A 14599-nucleotide genomic window follows, 5' to 3' on the forward strand; every position below is an offset into this window, starting at 1 on the left:
ATGTTTACAATGAAAGCAGTGCCATGCATCAGACAGAAGCAGAATTGTTTCAGAGTCATTGCAACATACGTTATCCAGACACACTCCAGATGGACAGACTCATTAAAGTGAGAAGCATAGGTAAGTGCTGGCTCCAGTTCTTATAGGTGTCATTTAAAAAAATTAAATAGTTGTGAAGTGGGTAGGCTCCATTCTTCTCCCTTCCTCCCGCCTTCCCATTTTGTTACATAAATCCATCATGCACTTTTTCCCTGGGTAGACTGCTTCCTCACTGATCCCATTGTTTTGTGAATGGAACAAAGTTGCCAGATTGTTTTTCTAAATCACTCATCTGGACTGGTGAAAATCTCAAACACTCCAGAGGCTTTAAAAAAAAAAAAAGAAAAAAGAAAAAGAAAAAAAAAAAAAAAAGCACACCACCACTGAAGCCAACCATCCCACTTCATTTGAATATTTACCAAAAAACTTAACTTCAATCATATCCTTATACCTCATTTATTTTAATGGTACATCATAGAATTAAGGCCCATTGTTGCAGCCTTTTTTGATCTGTCTCTTTTGGGAGAGTCTCTCAAGTTCAGTTTTGGATTTTTATTTTAATAATAAAAAAAAATACAGGACAGGTAATGGTTGGTTATCTTCATGCTTTCTTCTGGAGCACTTACAGGAAAGCTAAACAAGGGAACAATGTGCTCCTCTACTCCTTGTGCATTCCAAGATTTATTCAAACAGCCAGCTTTGATAAACTCATCCTGCTCCTCGGGTTTGCTCAGCCTACTGGAAAAGTAAAGGAACACAATCAAAGGCCTGCCACGCTGCATTCTCTCCAGAGCCTTGGCCTTGGGAGGCCTCTCCAGGGGCCTCTTTCCCACTGACAAATGCAGACGGTTGTGCAGCCTGCCTAAGTAGCATGGCACTTTTAAATGTTTTTCTCCACAGTCAGGGAGTAAAGATAACCACTCAGAATAGCTTTGGGCCTTTAAGGGTTGTTAGAAAGTAGCATACCCGGAAAACAACAAAAGCACCGTTTTGGAATGTCATGAACTGGAACTATTTGTTTTTGAATTCTCGTGCAGGTGTTTTTTGCTTTTCAGCAAAATACTACACATGCTCCTACCTCTTCCACTCTGTCCTTCACTGAGCATGGTGATCCTGTATTATGAGGATATTCTTATGATATTACTATAGTCTGTGAGAGACAGAAACCTCAAGCAGTTAATTCACATTTGACAACTGGAAAGTGAAAAACAATTTTAGCTATCATAAGAAAAAATACCTCATTGTCACATTAAGAACTAAAGGAAAACTCTATGTGCTGTTTATCTAAAATGAAAGATTAAGATAGCTTGAAAGTAAACAGGCTGTAGTAAGTATGGAAATCTTACTACAGTTACTAGAGATGTTACTCAAATCTCACTCACTGATTTCAAAGCAGAATCCAGATTCCCAGTGTTGCTAAACCTCACAGAGAAATAAAACTAAGTACACTTCAGCAGTTCTAGACCTTGAGGTTTTTAATCACATATACCATCTTGCTTAACAGTTCATTCACTTTAAGCAGGCAACTTACAAGTTTTCGTAGAAGTGTCTGGAAGTGCATCTAGAATGCATTGCCTGTCCACTGGTTTATTTACAGTTTTTTTCCAATGAAAATCAGTAGCTAATAAATCAAAGCATAATTACACAAACACAAAAATACAATCATTAACATTTTACTGGATACAAATGATAAGCATAAGGAAATGTCCATGTACTCTGACATGAATTTGTGTTAGTTTGCTATTAACATGTGATATTCTGGATTGGTGGTAATATAACTGAGAGGTGTGCACCTTAAAAAAGAAAAGGTAATTCGAGAGCCACTCATATTTGACATGATCTTATACCACAGTATCTATCTGTACACAGCGATGTGATCATGTATACTCACATGTGATCATATCAACATTATTCATTTTTTTCTGACAAGGTTTTACCATCAAGGCAGTTGAACCTCCTCAACAACGCTTGCCCTGATCAAGTACCAGATTCTATTATCTAAAGTGTTGGATGATACAGAAACAATATGTGCAAGTGTAGCAATTTTGATTCAGAAAATTCTAAAAAAGTAGTATTTACAAAGGTAACTTTTAAATTCACTGATTAAATTATGATTCCAGTCTTCATATTCCAAACACCTGGTCACTTAATTTCTTATTTTTGGCCTTTTGCTCTCCTTTCCCCATTCCTTCTCCCCCCCACAAATATTAGCCCATGCTTAAAGTAAACTATCACAATTAAAACTATTCAGAACAAAAAAAAAGAAAAACCAAAACAACAAAACCCAACCAAAAAAAAACCAAAAAAACAGTAAGTTATTCACCTTGTGCCAAAATTAAAAAAAAGCAGCACTAGAACATTACTCAGAAGATTCCACAAATCCTTCATCATTAAGGAAAGTTCCAGGAGCAAAAAGACCTTACACAATTCGTAGAACCTGGGAGGAGAAATTGGGGAAAAAGGAGATATTTATCCCTTGATTTTTTCTGGTTTTGCCTGAACTTAGCTTACAAAAAGCTCCTGGTACTTTTCCCAGTGTTCCCACACCTTATTTCTCTGGCACATATGGTTTAATATGAAACAATTTAAATAAAATATCAAATTCAAATTTCCACTGTAAATAATTCAACTGTTACAAAAACCAATAGGCTTTAGTCATTTCAAAACTAGCCCTGCCTGGCTAGTCATTTGTTTAGGACTCAGAGGTTAAATAAAGAGGATTCTTACATAAACTTAGTAATTATTTTAGCCTTGTAACCATTTCATTCAAATGAATTATAGAAGAAATCCATCTTACTGATATTTTGTTTCTTTTGCATACATCCTACTACACACAGATCATAACCATATAGGCTCTGCAAGAAACAGACCATTCGAGCTTTTCTGTGTTCTCTAGTGGTTATACGAGGCTCTCAACTTCAACATTTAAATGGAAAATAAAATCTCTTCAAATTCTTATTCTAAATGGTAAAACCATTCAGCCTTTTTTCTTGGTGGAATGTTATCATCCATCCTTATTATAAGATACTGCATTTCTTCTCAGCTTTAAATCAGGGGGTGTCAATACTGTCTCTTTTTGCTTCCATCCTTTATTTCAAATTCCAACTCATTTGGTAGAAGAGCTCATCATTTTACCTTCTTGCTGAAGTTGGTCTTTCACACTGGTCAGCTTTGGAAAGTCAGAATACTGAGTGCTTCTCTAGGTCAGACTGGTACTAATTTGAGTATGGAGTGGAACCAAGCTGGTTTGATGTGGAGTTTGGTCTGGTTTATTTTCATGCTGGGTCAGAGATCTAGCCATCTCAGATGGTTCAGGAAACTGGGTGGGAGTGGTAGCCATTTCCATGCCAGAGTTTCTTAACAGCAAAAATACAGAACAGAAACTGAGAGAATGAAAAGAAGACTCGTGGTTGAGTGAAGGGAATTTCCATGTCCCTGAGTGGTGGTATTGTTCAGTGAATTTGTGACAGATGACAGGTAAGTGGAACTTGAAGAATTGTTTGGTGTTGGACTTGTTCCATTTGTTCCATTGGCATCGCAGTAAATCTACAATGCAAGGGGAAAAAGTAGTGACAAAAAGGGTTTTTTTGGGTTTTTTTTTTTTTTTTAAAATCAGAAGACAAATTAGTAGTAATGAACGACATGTAGCACCACCCAGTCACAGTACTCAGATACGATACACACAATTGCTCATGCCTCTCATTGTGCCATTAAGGACAAAGACATCTTGAAATGCATGTGTGGCATTATTAAAGAAATAAATCTAACATTTTTCTAAGTGTTTTTCTGATGTTACATAACTACTACTTTATCAAAACCCTGCACTAAAACAAAAGACTGACCTGGAGAAGCAGGTTTCAAAAAAAAAAAAAAAAAAAAAAAAAAAACTCACACTGAAAAAAAAAAGGCAAATGTAAAGCTATGCAAATATAAATCTTACTATGAAAAGACTTTTGGACAACTGTATGAATTCATTGCCTCGACAGACTAAACCACAAACGAAAATATAAGCAAACATGGGTTTTGTTTTCCATTGCTACTGTTTCTGGGCCGGGTTTGGGGATTCCTTTCAAGCAATAGTGGGGCTTGTAAATGGACTTTATATCTCAGCCGCTCTTGACTCTTATCTTGCCATGGTAGTACCAAACTGCAGAACTTGGAACAATGGAGCTGTACTGATTAAATCATAACCTATCTGCATACTAGAGCACACACATAAAGAATGCGGTGGATAGCATATAATAATAGCAAATTTAAAAAACTCTGACAGAAAGCAAGCTAGCAACAACAACAAAAACAATTCCCTCCCATAACTGCATTATAGTGATAGAACATAAAATACACTCTATGTAACTTCAGTATCAGGCTATTTCCTACACATACACAGGAAAACTTTCAAAGTGAAGCTAACGTGCTCTTTTCTTCCAGTGGAAGAATGCATGTTGTACACGAGGGTGAAAAAACAAGGGCAAGAATCCCCAAGAATTAGCACAATACAGCAGGCTTGGTGTCAGCAGCTCTGTATTATACCAGAGCATTCTGGCAAGCTCAAATAAGAGTTAGCTGAAGTAAACCCAGATTTCTTTTTTAAGAAAAAAAAAAACCCCAAACAATTAAAAACTACTTTAATAAATAATACTTTCCATAAAAGATGTCTTTATTGTCTCATATTTCTAGTGTTACTGAGAAAATTAATTTTCTCTAGCAGAAAAAATAATTATAGTTCTGCAATACTGAAGCCATGAAATTAATGTTAAATTCACTGGAAAATTTCATGAGCATTTTCTTTAAGTATTTTCTACATGGGAACAATAAATAAGTAAGCATGAAACAGAAAAACACCGGGATGGTGTAAGGCTTCTGGTAGTTTGGGGTTTTGGCAAGTGGCCACATGCTGGAAGCAATTTAGGACTGCAGGATAAAAAAAAAAATAAAATAAAAAGAAATCGCTGTGTGGAAGTTTCTGTTGAAACCAGTCCGAAAGTGATCAATAATGAATTGCAGTGTTAATAACCTACAAGCTGGATACCAGGCAGGTCCCAACCCGCCCTGGAATTCTTTTGGTCCTTATACAAAGTTTCCACTGCCATTTCCCACTTTGTTTTCTTAGTTTTAAACAGAAAACCTAGTTTATCGATTTTCTTTTTTTAGGTTTCTTTTTTTTTTTTTTTTAGTGGTTTGTTTGGTTTTGGTGGTTGGGTTTTTTTTAGTTTTTTTATTGTGGAAGTGGCAGGGCTTAGATCCAAGTTCCACAGTGGATGGAAACCTTGCAGGTCTTTTTAAAGTTCATATGACAAATACTGGTAACCCAAAGGGTGTGATCCTGCTCTCATCACTGCCACGGGAAAGACTCCACTGAGCGCAATGGAGAAGGGATAAAGCCCTCCTTTAGAAACAAAGAGGGGAGGTTTGGGGGGGAATATTTAAAGCAATCTCCACCAAAGGGATTACTTTGCTGTTTTTGTGATACCGCAAAGCGGACCCTTTTCAAAAGGTGGTCTCCACACATGGATGCGGTAGTTGGTAGCCCCGCTTGGCTTGACTGCTTACAGAAAGCCAACTCGCTACTGCATTCATTACCTTTGCTGCAAGGATAAAAGTTGGCCAGCACAGCAGCAAGAGGCTACTGTCTTAGCCTCAAGCTCCCAAACCTCCCGCTCCCGCCATGACCCTAGAACGGGACCCAAAGCCCCATACGGTGTGGGGAGATTCTGAGCAGGATGCTGCTGCCCTCCCGGAGCTAACTTAGGTTTGAGGGGATCGTTCCCCTTCTTATCACCGGGGGGGGAAGGGGGGACTAACGCTGCTCTTCGAGGCTTTCCCTCGAAGATCTGAGGGAAAGAAAGGCGGCCAACTCCAACTTCTCCAGGGGTTTTTTTGTTTGTTTGTTTTGTTGTGTTTTGTTCTGACGGGGGTAATCCACGGCATTGCCATCTCGGGGCACTGGGCACGTACCCACCGCCCGCCCGAGCCCGCTCCTGCCGCCGGGAGGGCTGCGGGACGAGCCCCACGGCCCCTCGCCAGCCGCGGCTGCCGGGCTTCCCCGCCGGGGCGGAGGCGCCGCTCGGTGGGGCACCGCTGTGGGGGGTCCGGGCGGCAGGACGGCGGCAGCACCCCTAACGGCCGCCTGCCCAACGGCCCCTCAGGCGAAACCCGCCCCAACCCGGTCCTGAGGGCAACGCCGCGGTGGCGGGAGCCTGAGGGAGGGTCTCGGCGTAGCCGCTCTCTCGCCTCTCGCACTACGTGCCGGCGGGGAAGCGAGGAGCCGCTCCGGGGCTCACCTGCGTGGGGAGGAGGAGGGCCATGAGCAGGAGCCCCAGGCCGAGCCGCACCGCCAGCGCCGTCCCCATGTCCGTCTGCTGCTGCTGTCCTGCCGGTACGCCTGCTTCCGCTCCTGCTGCTGTGGCTGCGGGCGAGAGGGATGCGCCCCTTGGCCGCGCCCGGCCTTTTAACTGCAGCGCGGGCTCTGGTGACGCCCCGCCGCCGCCTACCCCCTCCTCCTTCTCCTCCTCCTTCTCCTCCCCACACTTCTGCCCCCGCCCTGTGTCTCTGCCGCCCCGCGAGTCCCCGCACCCCCTCGGGCTCTTCTTCCCCGCCCCGAGCCGGGCCGCTGGGGCAGCACCTCAGGGCCGTGCTGGCCTTCCTCTCTGCCTCCCTTCGGCAGACCCGCCAGCCTTGGTACCCCCCGTCTAGGTGTGACAGGCGGTGGTGTCTTTGTCTAGTGCCAGCGTTTCGTGTTCTGGTACGGAGGGGCTGGCACAGGGCTGCAGACGCTGGGTTGCAGTCACTCTAGAGAAAGTCTTCCGTTTGTAGAAACATGAAGCGTTTTCATTAAAAAAATTAAATTAATATGAAATCATGAGAGAGAAGGAAAGGTAAGGAAGGCTGTAAGTATTCCCAGTTGATGGGGACAGCGGGTGAAAGGCTGAGGAGTTCAGATCCTGTCTTGTTCCAAGCTGCCTTACCATTGGTGCTCAGACTTCAAACCACAGGTTGCAATTAAAAGCACTCTCTGGATATAAATATTTCATTGTTACCATTATTTCTTAAAGAGTAGGAAACCTGTGTAACAAGTGGAACAGTTCTTCCAGCCTCTGTGTATTTAAGGTGCTAGCTTCTGGCACAGTGAACACTACAGTTAAATAGTATCTCCTCCCTTAATAGACAATAGATTGTGCCAGTGCCTCACCAATCAGTCAGGTGTTTCAGTGTACAGCCAAATTAGCAAAAATATTTGTGTCCGCTGTATAAACTGCAAAAAAAGAGACACTGATGTGCTGTTCTTATCGTGACAAAGCAGTTCTTTCCATTTAAAAGATGTCCGGGTAGCTCAGACTAATCAATGGATTTTAGATTTGGAAATGTTCATGTTTATCACAGAACAAAGTGTGAAGAGATATCCATGTTCAGCACTGCTTAACTCATTTGCCATCTCCAGGGGCAGGACTGCTTTTTTAAAAGAGTTTCTAAGGACATTGCTAGAACTGGATCCCAAGGCACAGGAAACAAAGGCAGGACCAGATGCTGGGACTTGTGTTAGGAAAAAATATATCACTGTAAACCCAGCCCCGCATTAATTGCTTCAGAATGCCTGACAAAGCTATAGCAATTTTGGTTTTCCAGGAATAAAGGCATTTTGCAAGCTGTACCACCCAAGATAGCAAACCTTGTTCCATACCAAGATGAAAGACCTGAGAGCTACACTAAGCCTAATGCACTCCTGAAGTGACATTTCCCCACCAATTTCCTATTAGAGACATAGTCCATCTACAGAATAGCTATAGGAATAGTCATCAAATTGGAAGTCTTACATCTCTGAATACTTGCTGGCTGTCTGCTCAAAGATGGTTACCAGAAGATGGGTTTTCATGACTATATAAGAAGAGAAAAAAGGAAATTATGATGGCTTAAAATAAGAGATGGGTGACAAAGCTGAAAACATTCCTGTCACTACTTCTCCTTACAAAGAGTTTGCTTGAGTTGTCACAGTTAAATGAAATCACAAATGGGATGGAAGGTCACCTTTTCACTCGGTAGACATACCTAATGCTACAGAAAAGTGAAATTCCCTGTGAGAGAAGTCATGTGAATCATAACAAGTGAGGGCTCGTGCCATTCTGACACTGGGTCCCCTGGAGGAGCTACAAAAGTAAGGGAATCTAGGTAGGGCTCTACAATAGCCCAAGTGAAGAATATTCTAGTGTAAAGCTGCCAGAGGTGATTTCCGTTATAATCTCTCTCCTCCTTGCCTGGGAGAAAAGGAAGCTATGCTGCTGTTGCACACTCCTGTTGCACACTCCTGTCAGGATCACAACTAGCTGCTGCAGGTTAAAGCAGCAGCTGAGACATGTTAATGTCAAAGCCGGGACAGGTGAGAGTAAGGGAATAACTATCAGAGGGCCTTTCCTGTTCACTTTACCCAGTGCACCTCACCTGAGGTCTGGAACTGCATCAGTAAAAAGTGAGGAAGATACATGGCTCCTGTAAGGTGGCATGAACCATACAGCATTATACACTGCTTGTTATTAATATTATATTAGTATATTCTACTTTTGGCCTTTTTACAAGTTTCAGTGACAAATGGAGGAATGGAGGTATCTTTTTTTTTTTCTGAAAATCTTATGAAGTCTCTTCCTTTATTTAAAACTGAAGAAAAATGCAGAGGCTTTAAAACAATGAAATAATAAAAAAATAAAACAATGTTAAGTTTATGTTCTGAGGCTATAAATCATACCTCTCTGAAATATTCTGCAAATTCTAATGCAAATAAGGAAATGTACTGGAAGCAAGGGAGAAGTGCTAAAAATATGTTAAGACCAAGACTTTCTTTGAAACTTTTGTCATTGGAAAATAGAATTATAATGCCTATGCTCCATTAGATTTCTATAAGCAACTCTCTCCATTCAGGAAAGCTGCAATATTCTTGATTCCTCCTGAACACATAAATCACCTGCACTCTTAATTCCAAAATCTTTACCTTTTTTTTTCAGCTGAAGTTTATAATGAAGTCTGCAAAAAGATGTATCTGTGCAAGAGACCAGGATCCAACATACTGATTTTTCTGCGAGGCAAGAAGCACTGTAATTGAGTTGAGAACTGTATAAAGTGAAGCACTGCTATCTGGTGGCCAAAAGGCACTTACAGGGTTTTTTTCTGTCATAAAAAAACATACACTCTCTCAATCAAACATCCTTTGACAGCAATGTGCTCTAAGTACTCTCCCAATGCCAAGATACAGTGTTAAATATTATTGTTAAATTCCCATTGGTTTGCTTCCTTTATTTTTCTCTGGCTCTGATTAGTACTCAGCACCTCCCACAGTTAAACACATAATATTTAATGAGAAAGCTTACCAAAGAGAAGGGAGAAAATTACTTTGATCTTTTGAGTTAAATGTAATTTCAGCTGTATATTCCACTGGTGACTTTTAAGTCAACTGAATTTTGCAATAGGCATAACTTTCAATATAGTGATGAGAAGCAAACTTGTGCTGCTTTGTATAATGCATTAGCAAACAAGATTAGCTAAAATGACTGGCAGGAAAAAAAACCCTGGTTGTCTATAAAAGGAAGCAGAGACATATAAGTAAAGTATTTAAATTTGAACAAGCTTTAGCAAAATAAGTATAGTCAGAGCACTGAGTGGAATTCATAAGAACTGATTGTGACTGAACCATTAATTTACTCTTGCCTTTTAGCTGCCAGTATCGATCCATTTAAACTTAAATATTTTAAGTAGTACTCACCTGTGTCATATTATGAGTTATTTTAGTTATTTAATACCCATCTGTGAACGTTATGCATTTATGTATTAGAACATGACCTTTTTCCAAGGGACAGCTTTGAAATCCAGCTTTGCACATATTAGCCCATGTGTGCTGATCTATGCTGACAACATCTGGTAATAAGTTTCCTTGATGTCTGCTTTTGCTATATTGGATTTTGCCTTGAGAAACTCACAGGACAATATTTCCTAATACATAGGAACACCATCTTTTCACAAGTTAGGCTGGCCCTTGTCCTGTTACTTGTTTAGTCTTTAGCAGCATCAAAGATCCAGCCATGTAATCAAAATTTGACGGACTTTTTGGAGCACCCTTCTTTACAGTTGCACTTCCACTATCATTGCAGAACAAGACTGAAATACTGTGGGAACTGGCAAGTTGAAACTGATTTTAGACAACTGGACAAAGCTCTTTGACATGTGTCTTGGGTGAGAACTTGGAATATGTATTGAGGATTACATTCCTTCTTCCAGTGGAGAGCTTATATTAAATTTATGTTAATAGAGATTTTACTGGAAGGCATGGTAGGTTGTACTGTCAATCTCCACTTGATAATAAACGCTGACTGGATTCAACTATCCATATCTTCAGATGTGGGCCCTGCTGCCACAATCCAGCTCTGATTACACCAGGGTTCTAGTAGTGTCAGTTTCCCTTCTATGCCTATCTGTGGCAAAAAGCATTGGACTGGCCTAATTTAGAGGTATATGGTTATGGAAGCAAAGTCCTGGGATCATCAACCTGGAAATTTGAGCAGAAGGGAGATTGTAGTTCCAGAAATAGTCTCAAGAAGAAATGTTTAAGAGTTGCCACCCTAATACCCATGGACATTTTGATTTCTGGGTAGACTTCAAGGGATGGTGTCAGTTTACACAATTAGGTGTGGCTTCAGATCTGCTTGAAAGCAAGCCTTTCTCCCTAAATCAAGCAAACTCTTGGGTGACATCAATACAAATTAAATGGTAGCAGAGCCTGCTCTTTGTCCTTGAGGCCAACTGACATGTCTAGCCATGCCCATACTATTAAAACTTCCAGCCTCCAGAAAATGGAGGCTGACTCTGAATTGCCTATTGGTGGGTAGTTGTCCCTGGCCTGAACCAACCCGTGAATCATGCTCAGGAATTGTTTGGGATCACACTACTTGGTATGGGACAAAATCAAGACAGGCTTTCCTTCAACTCCTCAGGCATAATGTCAGATAACAGGTCTATAGACATGCAGAAGTAAAAGTGATCAATTTTCTCTGTCTTCTGATTTGATGCAGGTTAAAACATAATTCTCAGGGCAAAATCAGTGAATGGTATTCCATAGCCAATAGGCCTCCTCTTTCTTTGTCAAACTATCTTTGCAGAATAATTCTCTTAATACAAAGTCTTCTTTGATGCAGATTTAAAGTAATGGTTTATTACATTGCCATACTAAAGTACACAGATAATAATGATGGTCAGATATGTCACAAACTGTTTACCAGTTGAAAACGTATCAAGCACTTCATACTGAAAGGAGGAAAGAAGGGTGACATGACAGCAGGTGTCTACATCTAAGTGAGTCTCTTTGGAAATCCTTGGTGGATGATGAAGGGAAGTGAATGCTTCTATGATGTAATTCATCTAGTTTCAACACAGACATGTGAAACAGATTAATCACATCCTGGAGATGCCTTCCTGTCTTCACTGACAAGCAAAAAAGTGTCAGCTAGTAGCTCAGATATCTGTCACTTCTATTTTCCCTTATTTTGAGGAACAGATATTGTTCTTTCAACCTTACTTCATAGAATTTCTATGCATTTTGCCTCTTGCCTTTATACTTTCCCAAATCTGCCTTCATCAGATCATGTTGTCTGAAGTAGCACGCTCCACTCAAGCCAACAGGTCAGCATGCAACCACTCTGTAGATGCAGCTTAGAAAGAATTGTCGGGTTTTTTTTGTTTTGTTTTGTTTTTTCAGCAACAGCCTTGTAACGTTTGTGGTCTGATGTAATTTTGAGATTATCTCGCTCCATTTCTTGAGCAACAGTGCAATGTTAGCCCTTTTACCATCTTCTTGAATTTTAATTTTACTTCTATGATAAGATTTATTACTGGTTGCAGTTAGTGGAACCAACTTTTTCTCGCCATTAGCTTGAGCACTATCTTTGTAACTATCTGATTTCTCTCAGTGGCTGTGATATTCTGCATTACCTCTCTCACCAGTGGATGAAAAGTTAGTTATCCTGATATTACACTGCTACTTCACTCTGCTTTTTTTCCAATGGGGCAAGAAGACCAGGAGGCCTCCATGGATGGATAAGGAACTGCTGAGAAAACTTAGAAGGAAAATGAAGCTTATGGAAGGTAAGGCAGGCTGGGAAGAATACAGGGATATTGTCCAGGAAGTTAGGGATCAGGTCAGGAAAGCTAAGGCCCAATTAGAATTGAGTCTGACCAGGGATATCAAAGATAACATTAAGGACTTCCATAGGTATGTTGCAAACAAAAGACAGACTAGGAATTATGCAGGCTCTCTCTGGAAGCTTTTGGGAGAACTGGCTACCCTGGATTAGGAGGACATGGAACTGTTGGAGCAAGTCCAGAGGAGGGCCATGAGGATGATCAGGGGGCTGGAGCACCTCCTGTATGAAGACAAGCTGAGAAAGTTGGGGCTTTCAGTATCTGAAGGGGGCCTACAAAGACAGGGACTCTTCAACAGGGACTGTAGTGATAGGATAAGGGGTAACAAGTTTAAATTTAAATGGGAAGTTCAGGTATACAAGGAAGAAATTCTTTACTGTGAGGGTAGTGAGGCACTATAATAAGTTGCCCAAATAAGTGGTAAATGCTCCTTTCCTCGCAGTGTTCAAGGCCAGGTTGGACAGAGCCTTGGGCAACATGGTCTAGGGTAAGCTATCTCTGCCCATGGCAGTGGGGGTGGATCTAGATGATCTTAAGGTCCTTTCCAACCCTAACTGTTCTATGATTCTAAGGTTAAACAAATGAAAAAACATTTATTGAAAATCTGCATTCTTACTAGTCATTTTAACCATCATCATTAGTTTATGACTGTTGGGATTTCTTCTCTCTCTGACACACTTCAAGAACAATGCTTTTAGCCCTGCCTAGCAACATTTTTTTTTCTAATAACAGTGGGTGTCTTTATCTTCTCTTGAGAAGTGTTGAAAATCTGTATCTTGCAATTTGAATATAGTATCCTTCCATTTTCATATTTTGTTTGCTTAATTTTTATCCTTTTGGCAGTAGACAAGGCAGATTTTTACCCACAGTTATCAAAAAGATAGTATAAATAAAAAGGTAACTGCCTTACAGACAACACAGTTTCAGATTTCATTCCTAATCATGACTGCGGCATGGTATCCTGAAAGGCTTATTCTTTTGTAACCTTTTCTGGGTACTTTCTAGTTTGAGTACAGGACAGGCAAAGATAACACGGTAATGAGAATGAATCATTGAAAGAAATGACAAACAGGAACAGAGAAAGTTGAAACTTTATTTTAGAAAACAAAGTAAAAAATTATTAAAATATGTATAAATGGACAAGTTCTAGAAAGCAGATCAGCTCTTCTCCCCATTTCTTAGTAGACAAAGGGAGCAGTTTACGATTTGAAAAGATAAACTGCTGGAAAGAGACATGTATTGTGTATCACTAAGTGTTAAGGCTTCATATATCTTTTAGATGGTGAACTCTTTGTCACAGGGTATCATTAGGCAAGCTGCAGGGGTGAGAACATTGAGAGTTTAAATAGCAAGTGTTGCAAGGACACACTTCCCTGGGAGACAGATCATCCCAGATCTTCCTGCTGTGTGACTTACATATCTTTAATATCTCTGGAGCTGTGAAAGGACGAGATGGCCTTGGCACCAAGCAATACAATTATTCTGACATTCTAGCCTCCCTATTGCACCTTTATTTTTATTATTTCTTTTTTATTATCAAAAGTGTATTGAAACCTACAGATGATTTTTTCCTTCCTAATGCAGTATTGTTTATAAGTGCCAATCAAGGCAACTTTGTCCCTTAGCCACAATGGAAGCTGAAATATTTTGAACAGCCTTTTTTTCTGCATTTAAAAGCAAACCTGACGCAAACCAATTAAAACACCCCCAGCAAGCCCAACAAACTTTAATTGTACACAAATCTAGGAGGAACAATTTAAATTTCCTCTTTGAAAATTAATTATGTTAGACTTGAGTATATCTTGAATTAGTTACTATCAATTAGAGAAGAGAACATTATATTCTAAACAGTAAAGACGTTAATTTGAGCAGAATACAGAAGAAACAGAAGTAAACAAATAATTCAAACTAATTAAAGTTTGCTCATGGAATGTGTAGTTTTATGGCTACCAAGTGAGGTTCAAATAACAAATGCTTAATGGATTGCTTTTCCTTTTATTGCATTGGCCAAACACTGCTAGTGGTATCTAGATAAATCCTAGAGTGGATCTGAACCTGAGCATGTTCACTACAGAATGAACGAAAGTCTGAAAGCCTTTCTTAGGAAACACTAACTTTTCCTACCAAAAAAAAAAAGTTTTAGACAATTGACAAACAAGAAACTGAGGGGAAAAACAAACAAAAACACCTCATTGCAAACCTCTCAGCAAAGTGGGGAGTGGAAGAATGCAGAGCCTTTAATTTCTGAGGCTTAATACCAGACTAACTGAAGGAAGTTACTCACTGTTGTCCTCCCATTCGCTTAACCACTGATGTAACATTGCTTTTCACTGGCAAGGCAGCTATGTATTTCTGGTTTAGATGGATCATCATGATGAGGGTGATC

General features: G+C 40.2%; 1 protein-coding gene across 1 annotated transcript; it reads right to left on the reverse strand.

The window, feature by feature from the left end:
• Positions 1 to 1496: 1496 nt before the first annotated feature.
• CD24 (CD24 molecule) lies at positions 1497 to 6473 on the reverse strand. Its single transcript, XM_061366788.1, has 2 exons — positions 6321 to 6473; positions 1497 to 3585 (listed from the first exon to the last, which is right to left on the reverse strand). Exons 1-2 carry the CDS (start codon positions 6387 to 6389, stop codon positions 3397 to 3399), a joined length of 258 nt encoding a protein of 85 aa, XP_061222772.1. The 5' UTR covers positions 6390 to 6473; the 3' UTR covers positions 1497 to 3396.
• Between the last annotated feature and the right edge of the window lie 8126 nt (positions 6474 to 14599).

The sequence above is a fragment of the Neopsephotus bourkii genome, unplaced genomic scaffold, assembly GCF_033783945.1.
Source record: "Neopsephotus bourkii isolate Nb327-2 ecotype Australia unplaced genomic scaffold, CSIRO-AGI_Nbou_v1 NB_1358, whole genome shotgun sequence".
Taxonomy (NCBI): Eukaryota; Metazoa; Chordata; class Aves; order Psittaciformes; family Psittacidae; genus Neopsephotus; species Neopsephotus bourkii.